At 50.8% G+C, this 24,469-nt stretch overlaps 1 protein-coding gene across 3 annotated transcripts in view; it reads left to right on the forward strand.

Annotated features, from left to right (window-relative positions):
• CPNE5 (copine 5) overlaps nt 1–24,469 on the forward strand; it is a 102,377-nt gene that overhangs the window by 17,819 nt on the left and 60,089 nt on the right. For all 3 annotated transcript variants that reach the window (XM_017522587.2, XM_017522584.2, XM_017522585.2), the window contains exons 2-4: nt 598–638; nt 1,515–1,561; nt 23,131–23,234. In XM_017522587.2, the coding sequence (XP_017378076.1) occupies nt 598–638; nt 1,515–1,561; nt 23,131–23,234 (192 nt within the window). The remainder of the gene's footprint in view (nt 1–597; nt 639–1,514; nt 1,562–23,130; nt 23,235–24,469) is intronic.

The following is a 24,469-nucleotide window of genomic DNA, read 5'->3' on the forward strand; positions in this document are numbered from 1 at the left end:
ATTCTGTCCCCAAATGTTGGGTCCATCATCTTGCTGCAGTGCCTTCCAGTCTGATTATCAGGACCATGTGTTAGCCCTGGACTTGACCGAAGATGGGCCTTGTCCAAATGAGTCTGCTTCCCCTGGGAGGTGTCATTCATTAATCCATCAGCACAGATGAGGCCATCGAATAAACTGGCCGGAAGTAGAGCCTTGAGAAAATGGGAGACTAGATGGATATGTTTTGATTGCTTTATTTTGTTTTCTTGAGACGCAGAGAAGTGATCAAAGGAGAGCTTCTAGAAAGGGCTAAGATATTGGGCAGTTTGGGAAATCGCCCGATGGTGAGTGGCTGTGTGACACAGGGCACCAGAGCACCTTCCTGGAGCGCTCGGGGGTGACGGTGGGGGTGGGAGGTAGGGAGCTCTACACACCTTAGGCAGGTGGGCTGAGGAACCTCCAGGGCCTGCCCAGTGCCTGGCTTTTAATGAAGCCTAATAAACCATTGTGGAACTGTTTTGCCTGAGGCCAGGCCAGAGGCAGCCTCCTGGTCTCAGTACCTGAGGTCGACTCCTCTCAGCAGGCCGTACTAACCCCTCCTCTCTCTCCCTCTTTCAGGAACCTCTTGGACAAAGACATGTTTTCCAAGTCTGACCCACGTAAGTCCTGCTCTGACAAGAACGGTAACAATAACAGCGACAACACTATGATTAATTACGGCAGCAATGCTTGAGCCCTTACTGAGCGCTAACCATGTGCCAGGCACCGTTCCAAGTGTGTCAAGCCTGCTTAATGTTTCACCCATAGTGGCTGAGAAAGATAACCGCGGGGGTTTGACCCTTCCCAGCCCACATGCTTGTGAAGCCTTGACACAACAGAGCAGTTTGGGAGGGGGTGGGAGTCTGGGGCCACAGGGTCGCAGATAAACCAGTATACCTAAGAGCTCCAATTGGCTGTGATCTGGTGATGAACACTGATTTTGGAGTCCAGGTTCTAGCCTCGAGCAATGCCACCCAAGTGTGTAACCTGGAATGGATCATTGGCTTCCTCTGAGCCTCAGTTTTCCCATCTGTAAACGGGGCTGATGATAATCAGAGGCTTCAAGAGACTGCTTTGGGCTGTAAAAGCAAAGCGGCTTTCTGATGCTCTACCCCACCACACCTCCACCTGCCCTCCGTCACGCCCACCTGTCTACCTGTTTCACACTTCTGACCCTTGCTGTGGCCTAGAAGCAAATGGCCCTGACCCTCCTCCTAAAGGTTGCCCCTTCCAGGCACACCTAGTCTCCCTTCTCCAAGGCAACCCCTCTGAATTGGTGCATCTAGAACGCCGTTCGAGCTTGGGGGGCCAGATTCCTAGACCTAATCACCAAGATCTCAGCCACCCCAGGAGACCACTTCTACCCCTATCAGATCCAACAGTGCCACCCAGGCCAGATCTGCTGAGGCACCTGCCCATCCAGGACCCTTTCCATCCAGGACCCCTCCTTCCTCCTGGCTGGAGGTATTAAGCCATTGTTTCTCCTCTCCCTGCAGTGTGCGTCATGTATACCCAAGGGATGGAGAACAAGCAGTGGCGGGAGGTAGGTGCAGCCCCTTCCCACACCAGAAACACCCACCGGTTCCTGTCTGTCTACCTGTCTCTAATTCTGGGGCAGTTTCCCTGACATGATTCTAACTGCAACATCTAAGCCTCGCTGAAGGCTAGCAAGGTGTGCAAAGCATGGAGCCCTATCCCTGTTGTTGGATGAAGAGATCGAAGATGGAAGGGATGGTTCTTGCCCTCGGGGAACCCCAGTCTCGGGGGAGACACAGCCCTATCCTCAGGGAGCCCCAGTCCCAGGGAGACGCAGAAGGAGTCCAGGCCCATTGAGACCGTGCCTGTGAGCTGGAGGCGTGAGTTCAGCTTCTAGCCCCGTGCCTTCTCCACCGCCACCTTCCCTCCCGGGGTGCCACCTTCCCTCCCGGGGTTTCTGACTCAGGTGAGCATGGCTTCAGTTAGGTGGTTTCCCTGCTCAGAAAACTTTGGTGATTCCCTTCTGCATTGAATCAAGTCCCAGCTCCAAAACCGCCCGGGCTTCCAAAACCCACCCCAACCCAGGATGACGCCCTTTGCCAGCCTCATCTCATTTCTAATCCCAATCCCTCCCCACCCCCACTCCATGTGCCCTTTGTCCCTTGTAATAGGGAGTAGGAGGAGAGGGCTGACTTGAAGGGCCATTCCCAAGAATGGCAGGGACTTTTGTGAAGTGAATGGGGTCTCCTAGATACCCTCACACGATTCCCCACCCTGCCACCAGAGGAATCCTGTGAAAACCGAAGTCAAATTCTGTCTCTTTTCTGCTCAGAGCCCTCCTGTGGCTCCCATCATGCAGAAGCACCTTCCCTTTGTGGAACCCCCCAGGCTCCACATGTTGTGACTTCATTTCCCTGATGACCTATTCTGCCGCTGGGCTCCTCCCCACCCACTGCAGTCACTCGGTCCCTCCTGCCTCAGGGCCTTTTCACCCATTCTTCTTCCTGGAATGCCCTTTTCCCCATGGCTTCGTGGCCCTTCCATGCCTCCCTAAGGTTTTAACTCAGATGTCACCCTGTGGAGGCATCCTCTGGGCACCCTGCCTGGCATTCCAACCTTCCAGCACTTCTTATTCCCTTTAACTGCTTTTTATTTTCTCCCTATCACTTTTTCTCATTTCCCACTCTCTGGTTTACTTATTTATCTTTTTTTTTTTTTCTGAGACAAGGTCTTGCTCTGTTGCCCAGGCTGGAGTGCAATGGTGTGATCATGACCCACTGCAGCCTCGAACTCCTGGTCTCAAACGGCCCTCCTGCTTCCACTTTGGGTAGTTAGGACAGCAGGCACGTGCCGCCATGCCTGGCTAATTTAAAATTTTCTTTTTTTTTTTTTTGTAGAGATGAGGTCTCAGTATGTGTCTAGGTTGGTCTGGAACTCCTGGGCTCAAGCAATCCTCCTGCCTTTGCCTCTGAAGTGCTGGGATTACAGGCACATGCCACCATGCCAGGCGACTTATTTATCTTGTTTGTCATGTGTCAGCTCCAGGAGGGCAGAGATTTTCATCTGCTTTATTCACTATGACATTCTAGAACAGTCCAGCACACAGCAGGTGCTTAATACAGGGTTGTTTGAACAACGAATGGATTTGGAAAGGGAGCTGTGCCTACAGAGGCTGACTAGGCCGTGGTGGCTGTTGCCACATTGTTCCCCCTGCCTCCTCCCTCCCTCTCTGAGCTCTCGTGGGAGAATGTTTTCAGGTGGAAAGAGGAAAGGGGGGAACTGGGTCAGGATGAGGGGTCCTGGGAGCCTCTAGCTCCTGTGTGAACAACCAAAGAAGCTATCCCTCCTTTCTCTTGGAGAAGAGGGTCTAGCTGAGCAAGGGGACAAGGTGAAAGTCCAGGAGGTGAGGGGCCAAGGGAGGAATGTTGTTTTCTTCCATGGTGGGGAGGTGGGGTGTGCTTGCTGGGCAACAGAGCCAAAGCTGGCTTCCGGGGGCATTCATGGCTGCCTGAGCTGGCTGGAGATTGAGGCACCAGACTGGTGGGAGAGGGGGATTTGCCCAAAGCTATGGCCCTATTGGCCTTGGCAGCCCCACCTCATGCCCATCTCCACTGACACCTGGGAGGGAGGTTGGTGGGCTCCCGATAGAGACTCTGCCTGCGGTCTCCACCTGGAGAGGGGTTGGAGGCAGCTGTGAAGAACCGAAGGATGCAGGTTTGTCCCCAGGGTCCAAGGAAAGAGGAAGGGAGGGGGACAGTGCACAAAATGACCATGCCGAGAGCCTGAGGGTGAGGAGGCCTTCCTGGACTTAATAAAGATTTAATAAAGTCAGAGTTACACTTCAGTAACCCAGACTTCATTAATGAATTTCCCTTCCTCGTTGTTGGTGGACTGGCCGGAGCCATCTCCCTCTGTCCCCAGTCCACAGACTTGCTGGAACCAAAAGCTGAAGGGGGTGAATTTTATTCATGAAACATGCGAAGTTCATCTGTAAAACAAAGAAAAAGAAAGAAAGAAAACATATGGCGTCCAGGCTCAGTGGCTCACACCTGTAATCCCAGCACTTTGGGAGGCCAAGGCAAGCGGATCACTTGAGCTCAGGAGTTTGAGACCAGCCTGGCCAACATGGTGAGACCCCATCTGTACTAAAAATATGAAAATTAGCCGGCATGGTGGTGCGCGCCTGTAGTTCCAGCTACTTAGGAGGCTGAAGCAGGAGAATCACTTGAACCCAGGAGGTGGAGATTGCAGTGAGCCAAGATTGCGTCACTGCACTCTAGCCTGGGTGACAGAGCGAGACCCTGTCTCAGAAAAAACAAAAACAAAAACAAAAAAACATGTGGGAAATATTTCCACAGGGGCTGGGCTAAAGTTTACCATTCCACCCTGCCCAAGAGTCTACGCCAATTCAAGCGTAAACCAGATTGCTAGGGAAGTGTTTAGTCTGCTCAAGTGAACTAATTACTTTTGAGGCCTTTTGGCTATGCTTCATAGAAACCAGGAATGTGTTAATGTCTTTGTGATTCATGAAGGAAAGTCTGGAAGCGCTCTTCAGAAGGGCACTGCGTGGCGGACCATTAATTACATTCTGTCATTGAGCGTTGTCTCCATTTGGTTGAGGGTTCCTGATTGTCCAAGTCACCTCTTGTTGCTACATTCACCTCCGGGTGGCGTAGAGAGAAGACAGGTGGCCTTGGTGTGGAATACACCTGTGCTTGCTCCTGGCTCCAGCCCTTTCTGGAGGTGGGACCTAGAGCAAGTTACTTAACCTCTCTGCACCTCAGTTTCCCCATCTGACATCTGGGGGTAACACCTACCTTAGAGTTACATCTGGGGGTAACTCCTACCTTATAGGTGAGGGTGAAAGGAGATGATGGAAGTATAAAGTGCCTTGGTTCATGGTCAGTGCTTAGTAAATATTCACTACACAGCATCATCCGAAGTGTTTGGGACCTTGTGGGTCACTCTTCCCATCTCAGTTAATATTTGCAACAGGAAGCATTTAGAAGTACCAGGCAATGTACCAGGGGCTGGGGAAGAAAGGGAGATGGGTCAAAAGAACAGAGGATCACCAAATGTATAAACTAGAACTAGATTTGCAGCCTGGGAGGGGACTTGCATGTGCATGAACAATCCTAACAATAAACAAAGAGAAGAGAAACATGAATGGAAGAAAACGGAAGTTCAGGGGAGGGAAAGTCGCAGCTGGAAGGCTACCTTCAACTAAAGCATTTTGACAGGTCATTTGGAATTTTAAAATGGAATTTGAGGCCAAACACAAGCCATTTGCCTAGGGCGCATGATATGGAGTGGAGGAGTTGTGGGTTGGAAGAAGCTTTCAAGATCAACTGGCTCAACCTCCTCCTCCTACAGAGCGGGGCAGGACTCCTCAGCTGTGGAGTAGCTGAGTTGAGCTGGGTTTCAGGTTTCAGTGATGTGGGAGGACATAACCAGGGGCCCAGTGGCGTCCTGCATTGTTGAGGGATGTAATAAAGGGGTGGATGGGATTCAGTGAAATCAATAAAGGATGATGAGTCTCAAGGGTAGCAATAGGAGGGAGCCATTACTACCCCAGGCCTGGGGATGAAGGGGAGTCCTGGTTTCTGGAACCCTGAGAGACTTCCAGACAGGACCAGGAGCCCCAGTGGAGGCACATGCTCAACTCAGGCAACCTCACTCTATTCCCACCCTCCCATCTCCTGCTGGTGCCTCCCCCTGGTGGAACCTCATAGGAGACCTAGGGCCAACAGACCATTGGAGAAGTCCACTTGGGTCAGCCTCTCTGTGCACAGAGCAGTGTGGGGAAGGACTGGGACTGAAACCAGAGGGGCAAACGGAGGCCGTCCAGCACAGACAGAGGAGCATGGCTGGTGTTCAGGATGTGAGGCTGGCAAGAAACAGGAAGAGTCAATACAGGGACATCAGGCTGAGGACAGCTGCAGTTGTGGAATGAGAATGTCAGAGCAGGAGGGTCCAGAGAGATCAAGGAGGCTGACCTCATTTATGAGAAGTGAGCAGGACCAGTGCCCAGACTCCAGGAGTGAAGATGGCAGAGCTCACCCATGTGGGGCACCCCTAGGGCACATGCTATTTCACACAGCTTTTTCTGGAGAAAGGAAGATGCATTTAAACATACCGGGGATAGCCTGGCCAACATGGTGAAACCCCATCTCTACTGAAAATGCAATAATTAGCCTGGCATGATGGCGCACACCTGTTGTCCCAGCTACTTGGGAGGCTGAGGCAGGAGACAGAGGTTGCAGTGAGCCTAGATTGCGCCACTGAACTCCAGCCTGGGCAACAAAGCAAGACCCTGTCTGGAAAACAAACAAACATACTGGGGATGGGCCTGATTCTCTGTGTGGCCCACAGAGAAAAGTAACAGGAATGGAGGTTAAAGAAGATTCCAGGTTGTCTCTCTGGAACTGCCCCTGGGATGGAAGACTGCTCTTGCGAGCAAACAGGAGCCAATTCCCGCCACTCCTCCATCTAGTTCCTTGCCCTTCAGGAACAAATCACCTCTGTTACCAGAATCTTGGCCGAGAAATAATAATCCTGTGATGCGGAGGAGTCAAGTACAGACACAGCACTCTCTCTGGACGTGGGGTTTGCACAAGGCTGCAGATGAGCCAATCCAGGGAGGGATGAAGTCTGCTCTTGTGGCCCCTGGCTGCCGGCTTTCAGCTGGTTTTAACCATGTGGGTCATTGTTATGCCTTCTGAGAAAGCTCCATCTTCCCAGCACCTAAATCTGTCACCACATTTCATGAAAATTGACTCAAGATGTAATTTTAGCCCAGAAAATCAAGCACTGTTTGCATCGAGGCCTGCCAGGGCCTTCTGCATGTCCTAGGGAAGGCAGGATGGCCAGGTGGGAAGAGTCCCTGAAATGCCCTCACTGGGAAGAGGGACATGATAGGGAACCCCTCTAGGTTCCCTATTTGAAAAGTGGGTGTGGAGATCCTGCCTGTCTCCTCCCTCACCAGGTCTTGGCTGAAGGCCTCTTGAAAAGGGATGAGAATCTCAGAATCTTTGGGTGTCCAGGAGATAACCACATACCACTGCAGCCACATGGCCCCAGCCACCATGCCACATGTCCCTGCCAAAGCGCTCAGTCTGTTTTTTGAGCAACCTTAGACTGTTTAACATTTTACCAGCAGCTGAGACCGATGGTTCATCTCTAAATATTCTGAATGATCTTCCTCGGGGCAACTTGACACGTGAGCATGTGTTGGGCTCTGAGTCTGTTCAGGCTGCTATGACAAAAATACCATAAACTGGGTGGCTTATAACCAACAGAAATTTATTTCACACAGTTCTCGAGGTCAGGAAGTCCAACATGAAGGCACCCGCAGATTCCGTGTCTGGCGAGGGCCGTTCCATCTTGCTGCGTCCTCACATGCCGGGATGGATGAACACTCTCTAATCCCATTCATGAGAGTGCTGCCCTCCTGACCTACTCACCTCCCCAAAGCCTCATCTCTGAATACCATCACAGTGGGACAAGAATTTCAACATGAATTTCGGAGGGACACAGCGGGCACCTACTATGTGCTGGGGGATGAATGCTGGGGATGCAAAGGGGGACCAGATACTGCGTACAACCAGAGGACCTCACTTTCAGCTCAGGGAGGTGATAGCAAAAGCAGTAACAATAATAGCAAACACATGACAGTAATGTGCCAGGCACTATTGTTTTTTTTTTTTTTTTGAGACGGAGTGCTCACTAGCTCAGGCTGAGTCTAGCCCAGGCTGGAGTGCAATGGCGCAATCTCGGCTCGCTGCAAAGTTCGCCTCCCAGGTTCAAGGGATTCTCCTGACTTAGCCTCCCAAGTTGCTGGGATTACAGGCATGCACCACTGTACCCGACTAATTTGTATTTCTAGTAGAGATAGGATTTCACCATGTTGGTCAGGCTGATCTTGAACTCCTGACCTCAAGTGATCCACCCACCTTGGCCTCCCGTAGTGCTGGGATTACAAGCGTGAGCCACGACGCCCGGCCATAGACGCTTTTCTAAGTACTTTACATGTACTAACTCAATTAATCCTCACAGCAATCCGATGACGGAGGTATTGTTACTATTGGCTGCATTTGACAGAGGAGGAAACTGAGGCTTTTTACATCACTGTTTCCTGTCTCTTTACCAACCCGAGCAACTCCTCCAGTACAACACGTGTCCGCACCATCCCCTTCTGCAGCCCAGAACATCACGGGCTGGCTCCCTCCGCCCAGGGGCTTGCACGAGATCATCACGCTTCTCTCTGCTGGCCTCTGCATTCTGTGTGTCTGCTTCTGAGGATTACACAGTTAGCAACACTCTCTGGTATCTCATTGATCTTTTGACAGGTGTTTTGACTTAATTCATATTGAATTTGGGGAATTCTGTGTCTTTCTCCATGAGCTGCTGTCCAAAGAGCAGTGCCAAGTTCCCTACCTCGGTCTTGGCAGAGTTTTCAAACCTAAATCTGTGATTTCACATTTATCGCCATCACGCGTCATTCATTGGATTCAGGCTGTTGTTACAGTTTATGGAGATCATGTTGAATTACAATTGTACATTCAGCATATTGGTTATGCCTCCTGGTCCTGGGTCAGCTGCAGTCCTCATCCACACAGGCGACAAGGAGTTGAGTGGGATGGAGTGCTGTGTTCCTCCACCAGAGACCTTTTCCCAGATTGACCTCAGTTTTTTAATTGACCTTTGGAGTAGGCTGTTCAGCCACCTATGCTCTGTATTTTCCCATCTGGTCCCTAAAGATATCATGAATAACAGTCAAATGCATTGTCAGATAAGGCCTGAACCTGATGTCCAAAACCCTGGGTTATCATACCAGCTCTGATATTTACTAACTGTGTGACCTAGGTAAGTTATGTATCCTCTTGAGTCTCAGCTTACTAATCTATAAAATGGGGCTAAGAGACCTTCGTGGGTGGACTAACTAAGGTAATGCTTGTGAAAATGCCCAGAAATATTAATTGCAATCTACCATTGGCCCGGGCGCTCCATCACAGTGGGAAGGGCCACCTTTGGAGATGCTGTGAACTAAGCCAATCTTGGTTGTACTGGAGCTGAGTCCTGAGTGGTGCCATGCATCATTCTGGGGGGCACGGTGTTCCAGGTAGAGGGAACAGCAAGTGCAAAGGCCCTGAGGTGGGAACAAGCTTACTGCATTTCAAGGACAAAAAGAAGGCTGGTGTAGGTTGAGTGGTGTGAACAATGAAGACAGTGGGCAATACGGTCACAGAAGTCATCGGGTTCAATCCCTTAGGGCTTCAGAGGCCATATAAAGAATTCGATACTGATCTAAGTGTGATGTGAAGCTATATGATGGTTTTATTTTGTTTTGTTTGAGATGGAGTCTTGCTCTGTCACCCAGGCTGAAGTGCAGTGGCTCGATCTCGGCTCACTGCAACCTCTGCCTCCTAGGTTCAAGCAGTTCTCCTGCCTCAGCCTCCCAAGTAGCTGGGACTGCAGGCATGCCACCATGCCCGGCTAATTTTTGTATTTTTAGTAGAGGCAGGACTTTACCATGTTGGCCAGGCTGGTCTCGAACTCCTGACCTCAAGTGATCCTCATGCCTCGGCCTCCCAAAGTGCTGGGATTACAGGTGTAAGCCACCATGCCAGGCCTATGTGAGCAGGGGAGTAATGCAGCCTGGTTTATGTTTCAGAAAAACAGCCCTGGCCACCATGTGCAGAGTGGACTGCAGGGGAAAGGGCAGAAACAGGAAGAGAATTTGCAGCCTTGTGGAGGTTTTGGAATGAGACTGTGGTGGGCAAGGACACTGGGGATCCAGTTGGTTCAATGCCAAGACTTTAAATCTGAAATCAAATAACCCTCTGCCTGCCAGGCCTTGAGCCCAGTTTAGGATCCCTGGTGACCCAGCCTTGGCCATTCCACATAGACAGTTACCCAAAGACATAAAGGAATGAGTGGACCCTTCGTATCACTAAAGCACAAAACGGAAAGCAGGCCTCTCTAAGAGGTAGACTGCAAGGCAAGCTTGGGGTTGGCTTTCTGGACTCTCCCTTTTTGCAGAGAAGAGTCTGCCTCTGCAAAAAGAGGTCCCTCCTGAGCCTTAGGTCACTTGGAAAGCCTTTAGTGGCCTTTGCTCTTGTCATGCAGCTGAATTTCCAGGGCTCTGACTCCCTGTGATCAGGGGTAGGCAGCTCTGGACCATAGCTTTACTTTGGGGACCAGATGGGTCTGTGGGCATCTACTCACAGTCAACCTGCTTTGGCAAGTGAGGTGTTATCGGGGATGTCCCTTTGAATCCTGACTTCTACTTTCCTTAATCTCTCTGAGCCTTAGTTTCTTTCATCAGTAAAATGGGATCCCAATGTCTGCTTAGTGGACTGTGGTAGGGACCACATGGCAGAATCACTTAGCAGTGTCTGCGTGTGCTCAGAACTTATAAATATTATTTTTATTATTACACAGTACCATCAGGCAAGCTGTGAAGAGGCTCTATCCCCTTTCCTGCCCCTCCTTAAATAAAAGGGTGACTGACATGCCTGCTACCCTGTACAGTCTCCACGTCAGCAGCACCCCATTATCTCCCTTGGCCCTCACCACACCCAGATGAGGAAGCAGAGGTCAGAGGGATCCTGGCTTCACCCAGCAACTCAGCTAGAAAGTGGCGGAGCCAGGACGTGAATGTGGTTTTCTGAGTCCGGGTCCCTGGTCTTCTCCTCTTGCCTAGGCCATTGACTTTCACAGTGGCCTTTTCTTGTTTATTGTTTGTTTGTTTGTTTGTTTTTGAGATGGAGTCTTCCTCTGTTGCCCAGGCTGGAGTACAGTACCACAATCTGGACTCACTGTAACCTCCACCTCCCAGGTTCAAGCAATTTTTTTACCTCAGCCTCCTGAGTAGCTGGGATTACAGGTGCACGCCACCACCCCCGGCTAATTTTTGTATTTTTAGTAGAGATGGGGTTTCACCATGCTGGCCACGATGGTCTCAAACTCCCGAGCTCAGGTGATCCGCCCACCTCAGCCTCCCAAAGTGCTGGGATTACAGACATGAGCCACCACGCCCAGCCCAAAGTGCGCCTTTCTGTCCCCAGGATTTGAGGGTGGTAGTTCAGGGACCAACTGTGAATGTGTGTGTAGCCCCTGCCTCCCTTTCCTCTTCAGGCAGAGGTGTTCAATGTATTACAGTTATTTCTGTATAATACATTAGACACAAGCCTGAGATTTCATTTGAAGAAAGGAGTTGGCTTTTCTAGTAAACCCTGAGTTCTAGGCCAGGTCCCTTGGTGGCTGTTGGATCTATTTGCTTTTCAGTGTTAGCGTCCAGGTGCACTTTACAGTTGTGGCTGAGCTGTTGAAAGTGTGCACTCCAAAGTCAAGTTTAAAAATGGGCCCGCCACCTGCCCAGCTGCAGAATCTTGGGTGAGCGCTTAGGCTCACAAGCCTGCTGTGAGGAGTAATGAGCTTTCAGGCAAAGTGCCTGGCCCGCAGAAAAAGCTCAATAATGGCTCTTCTTATGAGAAGCCCTAAGTGAGAAACTCATGCTTTATCTGGAGGAAGGAACCATTGGCAGTATCATCTCAGACATTGTGGTGCCATTTGGCAGGAGCTGTCGATGTTTTGGGGTGAGCTGGGGGACAAGTGGTCCCAGGCCCCCTTGATGATGCTTAGGTTCCTTTAGGGTGGGGCCTGCTCAGGTCCCCCACCCTCTGCAGCCAGACCCGAGGCTGGGAGGCTGGGGGTGGGGAGCAGGCGGTGGAGAGCTGGAGAGTGTTTTGCTGGCAGCTTGGCATCCAGGGCTTCTCTGTAAAGGCCATTCCCCCAGGAGCTGGGATGATGTAACAGGTTATCTGGAACAATGACTAATTAGGAACTAAGCTTTCTGGCCGGAAGTCTTTCATTATAAGTTTGGTAAAGTTTCACAGCCTGCGCTGGTCTATGGGCTCCATAGGGAGGCTTCTCTGTCCAGTCCTGAGAACAGGGAGGCCTTCTGAGCCTGGGCTCTCCTAACTCAGGCCCCTATCTCCACCTCTGCCCTGCCTCACCTGAAAGACTTAACAAAACAGGCAGCCATTTGGGAGGTCACCAGGCCAAAGAAACAAAAGGTATCAAGGTCCTGACTCATTCCTGTGATTTTAGGCAAGCCCCATCTCTCTCTGGGCCTGGTTTTCCTCACCGCAACAAGGAGGGGTGGCCACAGAACCAGAGAGAACTTTCCAGACCCACGATGGTGGCAGGCCTGGTACGGCCGGATTCTCCGTGCCCCTCCGGCTCCCCAGGCCCTCCTTTCCCGTGCAGAGATATCAGGCTGCTCTTCGCAGCCACCAGACGGCCACCTGGCTCCTGTTCCCAGGGCCAGCCTTGGAAAGCACATTCCCCCTTTCCATTTCTATCTGAGTCAGGTAGCTTTCTGGCCTCTAATTTTAATGCATGACACTGGTGAACATGAGTCATGAGGGGTCACGGCTGGGCTCTGCAGCGAGGCTTTTAGAATCCCCAATTAAGGAGCCATCAGTAAAATATGAAAAGCACAGGGGGAGCCACGGCTGGGGCAGGTGAGCAGCTTGTGAGGTTGAGAGCAGCCTGTCAGCTCCAGACTCCAGTGCCCCCGCACAGCCCCTGGGGCTTCGCAGCTGGGGATGGCTCCGAAGCTCCATCCATAATTTGTTAGAAGGCAAGAGCTGCGTAAATCCAGGGCCGTGAAGATTGTGCAGGCTTAGAGAGCCGCCCACTCATGCTCGAGGTAGGGGCCGTGGTAAGCGCGAGGGATGCTCTGCCTTTTTCACTCCTGGGAGACCGGCCCTTCCTCGGCCAACACGGGTTGCCTCTGGGAGAGCTCCTCTGGCCTCCAAGAGCTCCGTGACGTCATCGGTAAAGTGGGGGTGATCATAATTTCATCTCCACGGGGTAATTGGAGGGGTTAAATGAGATCGTGGATGTGCAGAAGTGTTTTGAAGATGAGAAGCCAGGTTGCCGAGCAGAAGGAGGAGGACGATCCAGTGGGAGAAAGAAACCTGAGTAGGGGCGTCCAGAGGCTTCTGGGTGGACCAGGGCTCCACTCAGCGCTGGGCGCCCCACCTGACTGGGGTGCCCGTCAGCATCTGTTTCCTAATTCGCTGTGCAACCCTGGTCAGAACAGCCCCCCCGCCCCCCACCTTCTCTGCCTTTGTTTTCTCATTGGTTAATGGAGAAGATTTGATTCCTTCCAGCTCTAAAATCAGGACCTCGGTCAATGTGAGTTTTTTTGGTTGTTGTTTTGGGTTTTTGTTGTGGATGCTATTTGTTTTTGAGACAGGGTCTGGCTCCGTCGCCCAGACTGGAGTACAGTGGTGCAATCACAGCTCACTGCAGCCTCAGTCTCCTGGGTTCAGTTGACCCTTCTGCCGCAGCCTCCCAATTAGCTGGGACTACAGATATGTGCTTCTATGCTTGGCTAATTTTCTTGGTTTTTGTAGGGATGGGGTCTCACTATGCTGCTCAGGTTGATCTTGAACTCCTGGGTTCAAGCCATCCTCCTGCCTCCCAAAGTGCTGACCCAACTTGTTAATCAACATTTTTAAAAGGAAATCACAGGAGAGTCGAGGACTCTCTCTCTCTCTCTCTTTCTCTCTCTCTTTTCTCTCTCTTTCTCTCTCCTTCCCTCCCTCTCTGTCCTCTCTCTGTGTGTAAGGGCTGCAGGGAAAGGGATAGAGGCTGGGCAAGGTGTTAGTCAGGGATACGCACTTTCTGACCTGACCTACGGGTCCACCCAGACCTGCAGGAAGTGTTCACAAGGGAGCAGCACAGTGAGCCCAGTTCAGTGACTGCACTGGGGAGTAGAGAAACTACAGGAATGAAAACTGGGTCAGATGTACTCCCGGCCTCCATTTGAAGTATAAGCCTCTTACTGATTAGTAACAATATCAACTTCTCATTGATTTGAAGCCAGCCTGCCTGGGTTTGAATCCTGTTACTGTCACCTGCTAGCTGTGTGACCTTGGGCAAGTCTCTCAATCTCTCTGAGGCTTATCTTAATTTACTTAACTGTAAAGTGGGGATAATAACAGTTCTGCCTCAGAAGGTTGTTGTGAAGCTTAAATGAATGACTAGATGGATAGTAACACTTCGTGCCTGGCACGCAGTAGGGCTCCATGAGGGTTACGATCAGTGTTGGAGACCACTCTGCAGCAAACCCTGCCTGCGTGCTTCCTGCATGTCCCTTCCATCTTCTCCCTGGGGGGAGGAATGATTTACTGTTTTAGCAACAGGGAGGTGCATCCTCTCAGGGGGTGTCTCAGGCAGATGGGCCCACCCTGGCCCTGGGCGCCAGTGTCCTGCAGCCATGGGTACTTGTGGGGAGTTGACCCAGGTGCTGGGAGATGACCTTGTGCTGTCTGTTGTGGGTGACAAGGAGGAAGAAGGGGCCCAGATTTTAGAAATCTGGCAGCAGCAGAGAGAGCACCTCTTCCTGGGCTGCCTTTCTGCACATCCTAGTCCGTGGGCAGGGCTGAGCCGGCGGACCTCTCTCCCTTACTCTCACCACGTGGCTCCCATGTCCAAGGGCTCCTCCTGCCTTCCACTTCCTTCCCTGCTGGTGGCCACGGTGAGTGTCTTCTTTAGGCCCCAGGTCTCTAAGAAAACATTAGGTTTTCTGCTGCCTTTTTTCTAATGGAGGCCTGGGGTACTAAGGACCCTGATGTTGGGGGGAACCTGTCGGGAGGGTAGGACCTGGATCTTGATGGGGAAGTTGGTTTGTTCAACAAAGGGCCAGCCCCACATTTGCCTCCAATCTCACCCCGCATGCAGAAGATATCTAGAGAGGAACTACGGAGAGCTGGGGCTTTCAGGAGACCCCTTTAGATGGAGGACAGAAACCCCCTCAGGTGTGGAAGGTGAGCAGGGAAGTGTGGAAGCTGAATAGGAAATGTTAGTGGCAGGATTGGGAGCGTCTTAGAGATAAAGCTGAGATTCAAGGTTTGGGAGATGAACACACTTCCTGGGTGGCTGGATCAGAGTTAGGGATGTAGAAAGAACCGGAGGGTGGGATCGCTCATGTACAGAGCACGTTTTATGTCCCAGGCTCTCTTCTAAGTATATTACGTAAATCAAATCATTTAGGCCTCCAACAACCCCATAACGTGTAGATAAATTACCATTGCCATTTTACAGAAGAGGCAACTGAGGCACGGGGAGGTCAAGGCATTTATTTGCCCAAGATCACATAACCAGGGAGTAGCAGAGCCAAAATTTGAACCCAGAAGCCTGACCACAGACTCTGCACTATTAACTACTTCACTTTACTGCTTTATGTGGGAAACCCTAAGATCTGTCTTCCAAGCTAGTACCAGTGATTTTTTCTTTTTTTTCTTTTTTTTTTTTTTTGAGAGAAAGTCTCGATCTATCACCAGGCTGGAGTGCAGTGGAACAATCTCAGCTCACTGTAATTTCTGTCTTCCAGGTTCAACAATTCTCCTGCCTCAGCCTCCCAAGTAACTGGGACTACAGACACGTGCCACCATGCCTGGCTAATTTTTTTTTTTTTTTTAGTAGAGATGGGGTTTCACCATATTGGCCAGGCTGGTCTCATACTCCTGACCTCATAATCTACCTGCCTCAGTCTCCCAAAGTGCTGGGATTACAGGCATGAGCCACCGTGCCCAGCCAAGGACCAGTGATTCTTAAAGCTTTTTGAAGACATGCTTCTCTTTGAGAAACTGATATAAACCTTGACTGTTCTCCCCAGAAAATGCAGACATGTACAGACATTTGCATTCAATTTCAGGATGTCACAAACCCACATAAAGCCCAGGTTAGGAGCCTCAAACCCTGACTCTAATTTAGGAATTTTTCTTCCATGGCCCTCACTCTGGCACCTTTGTGGATGTGGTCAGGATGACCACTTTCTACAATGTGGAGGAGGCTGAGGTGGGGGTGCCAAGGCCCCTGAGAGCCCCCCTGAGGCTTGTAAGTGGGACAGCAGTGCTGAGACCCCTCATCCCAAAGAGCTGGCACAGGACATTGGTATCTTGGCTGTGTGATGAGGAGTCATGCACTTTCTTGGTGGCATGAATGTCACACAGTGGCGTCTGAGCAGAATAGGGTGGGGGCAGCGGCTGTCTTGATTTATGTTCAATTGGGTTGGAAATTGTATGTGTGTGAACATGTTTGTGAGAAATAAATTATATCAGTGAGGGTCCCAGCGGGAAAGCGAAACTCAGAGGGTTTAACTGGAGAGATTTTAATGGAGGGATTTCTCTCAAAGGTGTGGATGAGCTTGGGGAAATCCCCAAGGAATGGAGCACCACCTGGAAACTTGCAACAGCAGGGAGCCGACACCGCCGGGCTGGCCGCGGCAGTGGAGGAGGCAGTGCTGTTTTCTGAGTGGGAGATGGAGGGCCTGTTTTGTGGGGACTGTGGTCCTGGAAGGAAGCAGCCCCTCCCAGAACCACGGTGCCGAGGCTGGGCGGGAGTGGGAAGAAATCCCCCAACCTTGGTCTCTTACCAACTCCCATCTGCCAGTATCTTCCACTGGCCAAACCCCACTGGAAGCCCTGGGGTGAGGAAACGATAGTGACGCTGTTCAAAGGGGATCGATCTCCTGTACGATGAAGATTGGAGCTGGGGCGGGCAGCGGGCAGCAGCAGGAGACTCCCCAGCCTCCAAATCAGCCCAGGCCCAACCGCCAACCCCACGAGCCCCCTCCGGGCTGGGAGGCCCGTGTCTTGACAGAGACTGGCCCCTCCTGGCCTCGTAGTTGGATGTGGGGCAGGAAGACCTTGCTTGCCCAGCCTGGGTTCCCAACCTCAGCCCTGCTCTGGGCTTCCGTCCCTCTGAGGGCAGTTTGACAACACTGCTGCTCACCTGCCCCATACATCCCAGCTCTCCTGTGTAGCAGAGCCCCAGGGAGTCACCTAATTTAGTCCCCAAGGAAGTTTCAAGTCTGCCCCCACTTAGAGGGTCTCCCTGGAACTGATGGTATGTAATTAATGCTGCTTAATTGATATTCATGGAGCTTAGTCATGGAGGTTTTAGCAGCCCTTGGGAGCATCTTTTGGGGCATGTCAGAAGCTTTTTCCACTGGGTTTTGTTGCCAGGGAGAGAGCCTTTCAGAAGGCAAATTCCTCATTTCCATGTTTCCTTCTCATTTGTACTTTTTCTTTCCTTCTGATCAGTAGGAGGCCATCTCAGCCCCGGGGGTCAGGGAGGCCCCCTGTCACCTTCCCTGTCACTCAGCCTCCTGCCCAATTTTCGTCCCCCAGCCTCCCCAGTGTACACTTGCCCACCTTTCCTAACAATTCTCTAGGGCTCTGTGCACGCCATCCTGCATGCAGATTTCTGGGCATTCTTTAGCCTTTGTTCATCAGAATTCCCATGCTTACCAGTGTTTGGTGGTCCATGCCCCAGGCTGTGAGCAGTGTGAGGATCCCTCATTCCCAGCATCCTCAGAGGCCAAAGTGTGGACAGAGGGGCTCAGAATGGCTTGGAAGCATGGACAGGCACGCCCCGGGAGCTGGCCGAATGAACAGGGCTGGCCACGCTCCGCATTACGGGTGATGAGGGGTTAAGCCCGCTGCTCCTTCCCTAGGCAGGATTTGCTGCACGGCAGCTAGAGTGCATGCCTTCCTGTGGTTCCCAGTGCTCGGGTGCTAACATCTCATCTCTCCAAGTCCCTTCTGGCTTGAAAACTCTATAAGTCTATGTAGAATGAAATACAGCAGCCAAATTGATTTTTTTCCCCAACGTCTCTTCAGTTGTGTTCCTGCCATCATTAATGGGGTATAAATTGGGCGTGACAGGACCTGGCGGCTTCTCAGACTTTAAAACCCAAGTTTTAGCATTTTTCCCCCTTTGTTATTCGTTCAAGTAATGAAGGCCATAAAACATCTTCAGTAAGTCCCCAGATTGTGGATTTTGAGGTTGTTTGTGATCTGCATGCCTTAACTACCTCTGAGTCTTAGTAATTTGTCACTGTCCATGTGCCCCCTTTCCTGCTCTAGGAGATATTGGGGGTGGGCTTGGAGTTGCCCTCCGTGTCTGGTTTCCAGGGGAACTTCATTTTCTTCATAGGCAGAATAAATCTCTAGGGTATTCCCCTCTATTGAAGCTTCAAGTGCCATTTTAAAAGCAGCCTTGTCATTTCCCTTAATGGGTGTTTTCCTTGGAGCCCGTGCTGGGGGTGGGGCGGGGTGGGGAGGGAAGCTGTAGAAAGAATGCTTGCTCCTGGGCTGGGGTTTATCTAAAATCCTGCGAGAGGGATGCTTGGAGGTTGTCGAAGGAGGAGGGCAATGTATTGAGAGGAAGGAGGGAAGTCCCTTCCTTAAGCGGGGATTTTTCTCAATCCTGAGTGTTTACCTGGAATATTTGGCAGGAAAGCCATTAAGAGACATGTTCCTTTTGTCTGAAGGCAGGAGGTATGAATTAAGTATTCGAGCAGGAGAGGAGAATGCAGGAACTCTTTCAGAATACGGGTTATGCGTTGTAAAATTGTTATTGAATTTAGGGGGTGGGACGGGAACCCAGTCTTATTCAATTTGATGTCCTCTCTGTTGCTTGACATGTACTGGGATTGGTATAAATGCCTGTGAAGTAAACTTCATCTTTATTTGATTTTCATAATGCTTGATGACTCCTCGCACTTAGATGCAGTACAAATATAATGGGCTTTGGAATTAGATATTCCTGGGTTTAGGCCCCAGCTCTGCCTTGCTGTGTGATCTTGGGCGAGTTACTTAATCTCTCTGATTCTCAGTTTCCTCATTTGTGCAATGGGAAATAACTCACAGGATTTTTGTGAGAATTGAATGAGATAACTTAACGATCCACTTACCCTACTGAGTATTCAGTAGGGGCTCGGTAAATGTTAGTTTTCTTCCTTCGTCCTGCTGTAGTCTCATTCATTAGTGGTTCTCAACTCTATCTGCACATTACAATCACCCAGGAAACTTTCAAAAAACACAGTTGTTCAGGCCCCACCCGCTGAGATTTGGATTTAATTGGTCTGAGGTGTGGCTTGAGCATGGGTATTTTTAAAAGGCACCTGTTCAAGTGTGTATTTTTTAAAACGGTAAAATCATGACTGCCATACAAGTATAAAATTGGCAAGACAAATATTAATCATCAAAGCTTGCTAATTAATGAGGAAACCAGTAGGATGTTGCAACCAGTCCAAATCCTTCAAACAACACACATATAGGCGATCAGGAATGCTAAAATGAATTTACACATGGATGCAAAGTTGGTCAATATCCATACGGCACAAAATGTTTAAAACCGCTCCTGGTGCATTGTGTGTGAGTTCAATAAACAGTAGCTGTGATGATCTAAGCCTGCAACTGTGTGCTAAACACGGTGTTAAGTCCTGGGCTGCAAAGATGTGGAGAGCTTGGATTCTCCTGCTGCTCAAGAAGCTCACAGGCTAGAGGGGTAGAAGGAGACTCAGTAGCTCATGCTCAGGCCTCGAAGTAAGTGCAGGAGGACTACGGGCACACACAGGAGGGGCGAGGGGTTGGAGAACAGGATGTTCAGGGAGCTGAGGCTCCAAGCCTTGGGAATGGGTGCATGTGGGGGGCCCATTCGGAGGCTGCCCTGGTAGTCAAGGTGAGAAAGTGATGAGGCTGGACCAAGGCCACAGCAGAGGAAGAGATTTAGCAGATGAGATTGATGGGAGCATGAGACTGACTCGCCAAGGGAGTGATGGACAAGAAGATGCCAAATCTAGTGCTCCTCAGATGACTCCTCTCCTGCTCAAATTCTTAATTTGAGCAGGAGAGGAGAATGCAGGAACTCTCCAGTGAGTCGGAGTCTTTCTCTGTCGCCCAGGCTGGAGTGCAGTGGTGTCATCTCAGCTCGCCGCAAACTCCACCTCCTGGGTTTAAGCAATTCTCCTGCCTTAGCCTCCTGAATATCTGGTACTGTAGGTGTGTGCCATCAAGCCCAGCTCATTTTTTGTATTTTTTTTAGTAGAGATGGGGTTTCATCGTGTTGGCCAGGCTGGTCTCAAACTCCTGACCTTGATCTGCCACCTCAGCTTCCCGTAGTGCTGGGATTACGGGTGTGAGCCACCGCGACCGGCCCCTTTGGAAGTTTTTAACTTAATCCAGGGTAGGAGGGACACTCAGGGTAAGCCCCAGGTAACCCAGGGCCCCGCTTACCACATGTGTGAGGGGCCTATGTGCTGGCATTTTCCTGGACTGCAGAGCCCCATTAAGGAAGATTGACACTCTGACACTCAGGATTATTAAGAAGGATTAACAGTCCATTTGAAATATTTTGCTTTGCACCTGGCTGTCATACTAACTTTGAGTCTCCGGTAAATATTGTAAGTAACAGAGCCCCTGCCTTCATGGAGCATACAATGTGGTGGGTTTTTTGTTCTTTTGTTTGTTTTGTTTTTAGAGACATGGTCTCTATTGCCCAGGCTGGACTGCAGTAGTGTGATCAAAGCTCACTGCAGCGTCACCCTCCTGGGCTCAATGATCCCCCCACCTCAGCCTTCTGACCCCAGCTGCATGCTACCATGACTAGCTCTTTTTTTTTTTTTTTTTTGAGACAGAGTCTTGCTCTTGTCACCCAGGCTGAGTGCCCTCCTCGGCCTCCCAAAGTGCTGAGATTACAAGCGTGAGCCACCGCGCCTGGCCATTTTTTGTTTTTTAATTGTGGAAAAAAAGCACATAGCATAAACTTTTACATCATAACTATTTATTTATTTATGTATTTAGAGACAGAGTCTCATTCTGTCACCAGGCTGGAGTGCAGTGGCACAATCTTGGTTTACTGTCACCTCTGCCTCCCAGGTTCAAGTGATTCTCCTGCCTCAGCATCCTGAGTAGCTGGGATTACAGGCGCACACCACCGCACCCAGCTAATTTTTGTATTTTTAGTAGAGACAGGGTTTCACCATGTTGGCCAGGATGGTCTCGATCTCCTGACCTCACTATCCTCCTGCCTCTACCTCCCAAAGTGCTGGGATTACAGACGTGAGCCACCGTGCCTGGCTGCATCATAACCATTTTTAAGTGTATACAGTTCAGTAGAGTTACAAATGTATTTGTATCGTTGTAAAACAGGTCTCTAGAAAATTTTCATCTTGCAAAACTGAAACCCTATACCCATTAAACAATTCCCCTAAGCCCCTCCGCCCTGCCCCTGGGCACTGCCAATCTACTTTCTGTGTCAATGAATTTGTCCACTTTAGCTACCTCCTATAAGTGGACTCATACATAATCTGTCCTACTGTGACTGGCTGATTTCACTTAACATAATGTCCTCAAGGTTCATCCGTGTTGTAGCACATGACAGGATTGCCCTCCTTTTCTTCAGACTGAATGATAGTCTATTGTAAATGCAGTGGTTTTAAACTTCACCTCTTAGCCCCTCGCCCCCTTCTGAAACAAAAATTTTGCTCAACATGTCTACTGTATGAAGCAGATATAAAAGAGAGCTGCTTTGATGGGATGGTTGGCCTGGAATCATGCCCACTCTGCCCTCCTCTATGGCCTATGGAGCCTCCGAGGAACTTGGATTCCAGTGGACTACCACCCAGTCTGTTGCTTCTCAAAGTGGAGTCCCAAGACCCACAGCATCAGCATCACCTAAGGACTTTTAAAATGCAGAGTCACAGGCTCCACTCTAGACCTACTGAGTCAGAGCCTCTGGAGAGAGGCCCTCCACAATCTGTATTTTGCCAAGTCTTCTAGGTGATTCTGATGCCCAAAGATGGGGAGTGACTTGGCCTAAAGTCATTTGTGAAGTTGACTGAGATTCAATTATTGAGTGCCTATTATGTACAAAACTCTAGAATATCAGCTGTAAGGGAAACCAAGACAATTAAGTCTCTGAATTAGTTAGCTATTGCTGAGGAACAAATAATCCCAAGGTTTAGTGGTTTAAACAGCAGGCAGGAATCTGCATGCAGCTTTGCTGGGTCCTCCGGCTTAGGGTCTCTCACAAGGTCACGATGAGGGTGTTGTCTGGCTTTTCAATCATCTCAGCATTCCACTGGGCAAGATTTGCTTGCTGACTCACCCAGTGGTCGTTGGCAGGATCTCATTCTTTTTTTTTTTTTTTTTTTTTGAGACGAAGTTTCACTCATGTTACCCAGGCTGGAGTGCAATGGCGCGATCTCGGCTCACCGCAACCTCCGCCTCCTGGGTTCAGGCAATTCTCCTGCCTCAGCCTCCTGAGTAGCTGAGATTACAGGCACACACCACCATGCCCAGCTAATTTTTTGTATTTTTAGTATAGATGGGGTTTCACCATATTGACCAGGATGGTCTCGATCTCTTGACCTCGTGATCCACCCGCCTTGGCCTCCCAAAGTGCTGGGATTACAGGCTTGAGCCACCGCGCCCGGCCTGGCAGGATCTCATTCTTATGGATGGGTGGACGGACAGCCACCGCTCATCACGGGTGCTAGCCCTCCCTTCCTCGCCACCCTGTTCATCAGGCAGCTCACAACAGAGCAGCTGGTTTTATCAGAGTGGGCAAGCAAGACGGAGCAAGAGAGGGTGTCCAGAGAGAAGTCATGCCTGTTTATAGCATAACCTTGGAAGTGACATCCTGTGACTTGTGTGATATTCTGTTCAGTACAAGAGTGTCACTAGGTCCAGCCCATGTTCAAGAGGAGGTGATTACAAAGGGCATGAATACAAAAAGGTGGGGATCTTTTAGGAGGTGGCCTCCTATAGTTCCCGCCTCTGCCCTTGTGTTTGCAATTGGAGAATTGAATAACTACACCCCTAATTGTGGAATCAGTTCTCAGAACGGTGGTCATGGAGTGGGCACAAGTTTGGTGGAGGCTCAGAGAAATAAAACTCTCCGGTTGGAGGAATCGAGAAGGCTTCCTGGAGGAGGTGGCATTTACGCTAGGCCTTAAAGGAATGAGGATATGCCACTGGCAGAGACGGGGAGGCCAGGTGAAGGAAAGGACCTGCTCAGGTCAGCTTGCATGGATATGGGGAGAAGTTGTGTGGGTTGGAGCCATCCTGAACATGGCTTCCACTGTCAGATGGAAGAACTCATACCTTGATTGGGAGGGGATGGAGGCCAGGAGTCCAGAGAGGCAGGGCTTTCATAACTGCCGGAACCAGGACTAAGGGGCCCTGAGCTCAGTGCTCTCCCCTGCCCCACCAGTCCCACCTCACCAGCCCCGCCCTGAGGTTCACACTCCATCTTCTCTTGCAGTTCGGGCGCACTGAAGTCATCGACAACACGCTCAATCCCGACTTCGTGCGCAAGTTCATCGTGGATTACTTCTTTGAGGAGAAGCAGAACCTCCGTTTTGATCTGTAAGTGGAAGATGGTGCTGAAGATGCAGCCACGCGGGGAGGAAGACTGCTGGGAGGTGGGACCACAGGCCTGCGGTTGAGGGAGGTGGGAGGAGCTGAGATAGTGGCAGGAGCCCAGGGTTGGCCTGGGCTAGAAGTGATAATGAGCTGAAGTCCACCTGCACCCTTACCAGGAGAGATGGAAAGGGGGAGGAAGAGAGAGAACACTGACCCTCCCCCAATTTGTCTCAGTTAAGTTGGCCATTGGGCAAGCTGCTTGGTGCTGGGGGATGTCCAATGAAGAAAGATCCTGAAGGCAACTCTTGGCTGTGCCCCTGGGAGCCCTTTTCTCCCCTAGTGACAGGGAGGTACCCACTGACTGCTTCCTCTGTCCAAGCGTGTTCTGTGAGAGGGTCCCCTGCAGCCTCCCCTCCTGCTGAGGTGGCCTGGCTGATGGGCCTCAGGCATCTGGCGTCCATCAGAAGATGAGTCCCCTTCTCCTGACACTGAAGATCAGGGTGGGATTTCAGGCTTGGCGAACAGGCAGGGGGGTTTGTGGTGTCGTTTTTATGGGGTATGGAATGGTTTAAAAAGTCTTTCCCCACAGAGAGTGGTCAGAAAAGAAGGGGCTTTGGGAAGTTAGAGAGCAAAGGAAAGAATGCAGTGGAAGGAAATGGCTTTGGAGGGAGAGATGGGAGGCCTTGAGGCTGAGGAGAGTCAGCACAGCCCACTGTAGAGACGTCACCTGGTGACATTTTGGAGAGGGCTGATAAGAGAGTGACCAAGCCTCAGCAGGAGTCATCTGGGCCTGGCATGGCTGTTTGGCTGCCGAGATGCCAGGGGGTGGGTGGGAGATGCTGGGGGAAGGTTGCTGGTGAGGCTCCAGGTGAGCAGGCCCCAGGTGAGGGGAGGAGCCCAGCTGCAGCATCACCCTGCCTGCAGCCGGCTGAGGTGACGATGTTAATGCCTCCCTCCTTCTTGAGTGACCAAGCCCAAGGGCAAGCTGGGCAGGCCTGGGTAAGGTGAGGCCATAAGGGAAGGTCAGAAGCCAGGCATTAGCTCCATGGGCAGCCAAGCCTCGGCAGCAAAGAGCAAAGATGGGGAGCTCTGCAAGTGAAGGGGGTGAAACGTAAGGTGGCTCAGCCACCTGTGACCCAGCCGGGGTGACGGAGCTCACTGATTTAATTTTTTCCATTTTTAATGAGGTATAACATATGTACAGTGAAATGCATACATTTTAGTTCCTACTCCATGAT

This window comes from Cebus imitator, unplaced genomic scaffold (genome assembly GCF_001604975.1).
Source record: "Cebus imitator isolate Cc_AM_T3 unplaced genomic scaffold, Cebus_imitator-1.0 Scaffold24, whole genome shotgun sequence".
In the NCBI taxonomy this organism is placed as follows: Eukaryota; Metazoa; Chordata; class Mammalia; order Primates; family Cebidae; genus Cebus; species Cebus imitator.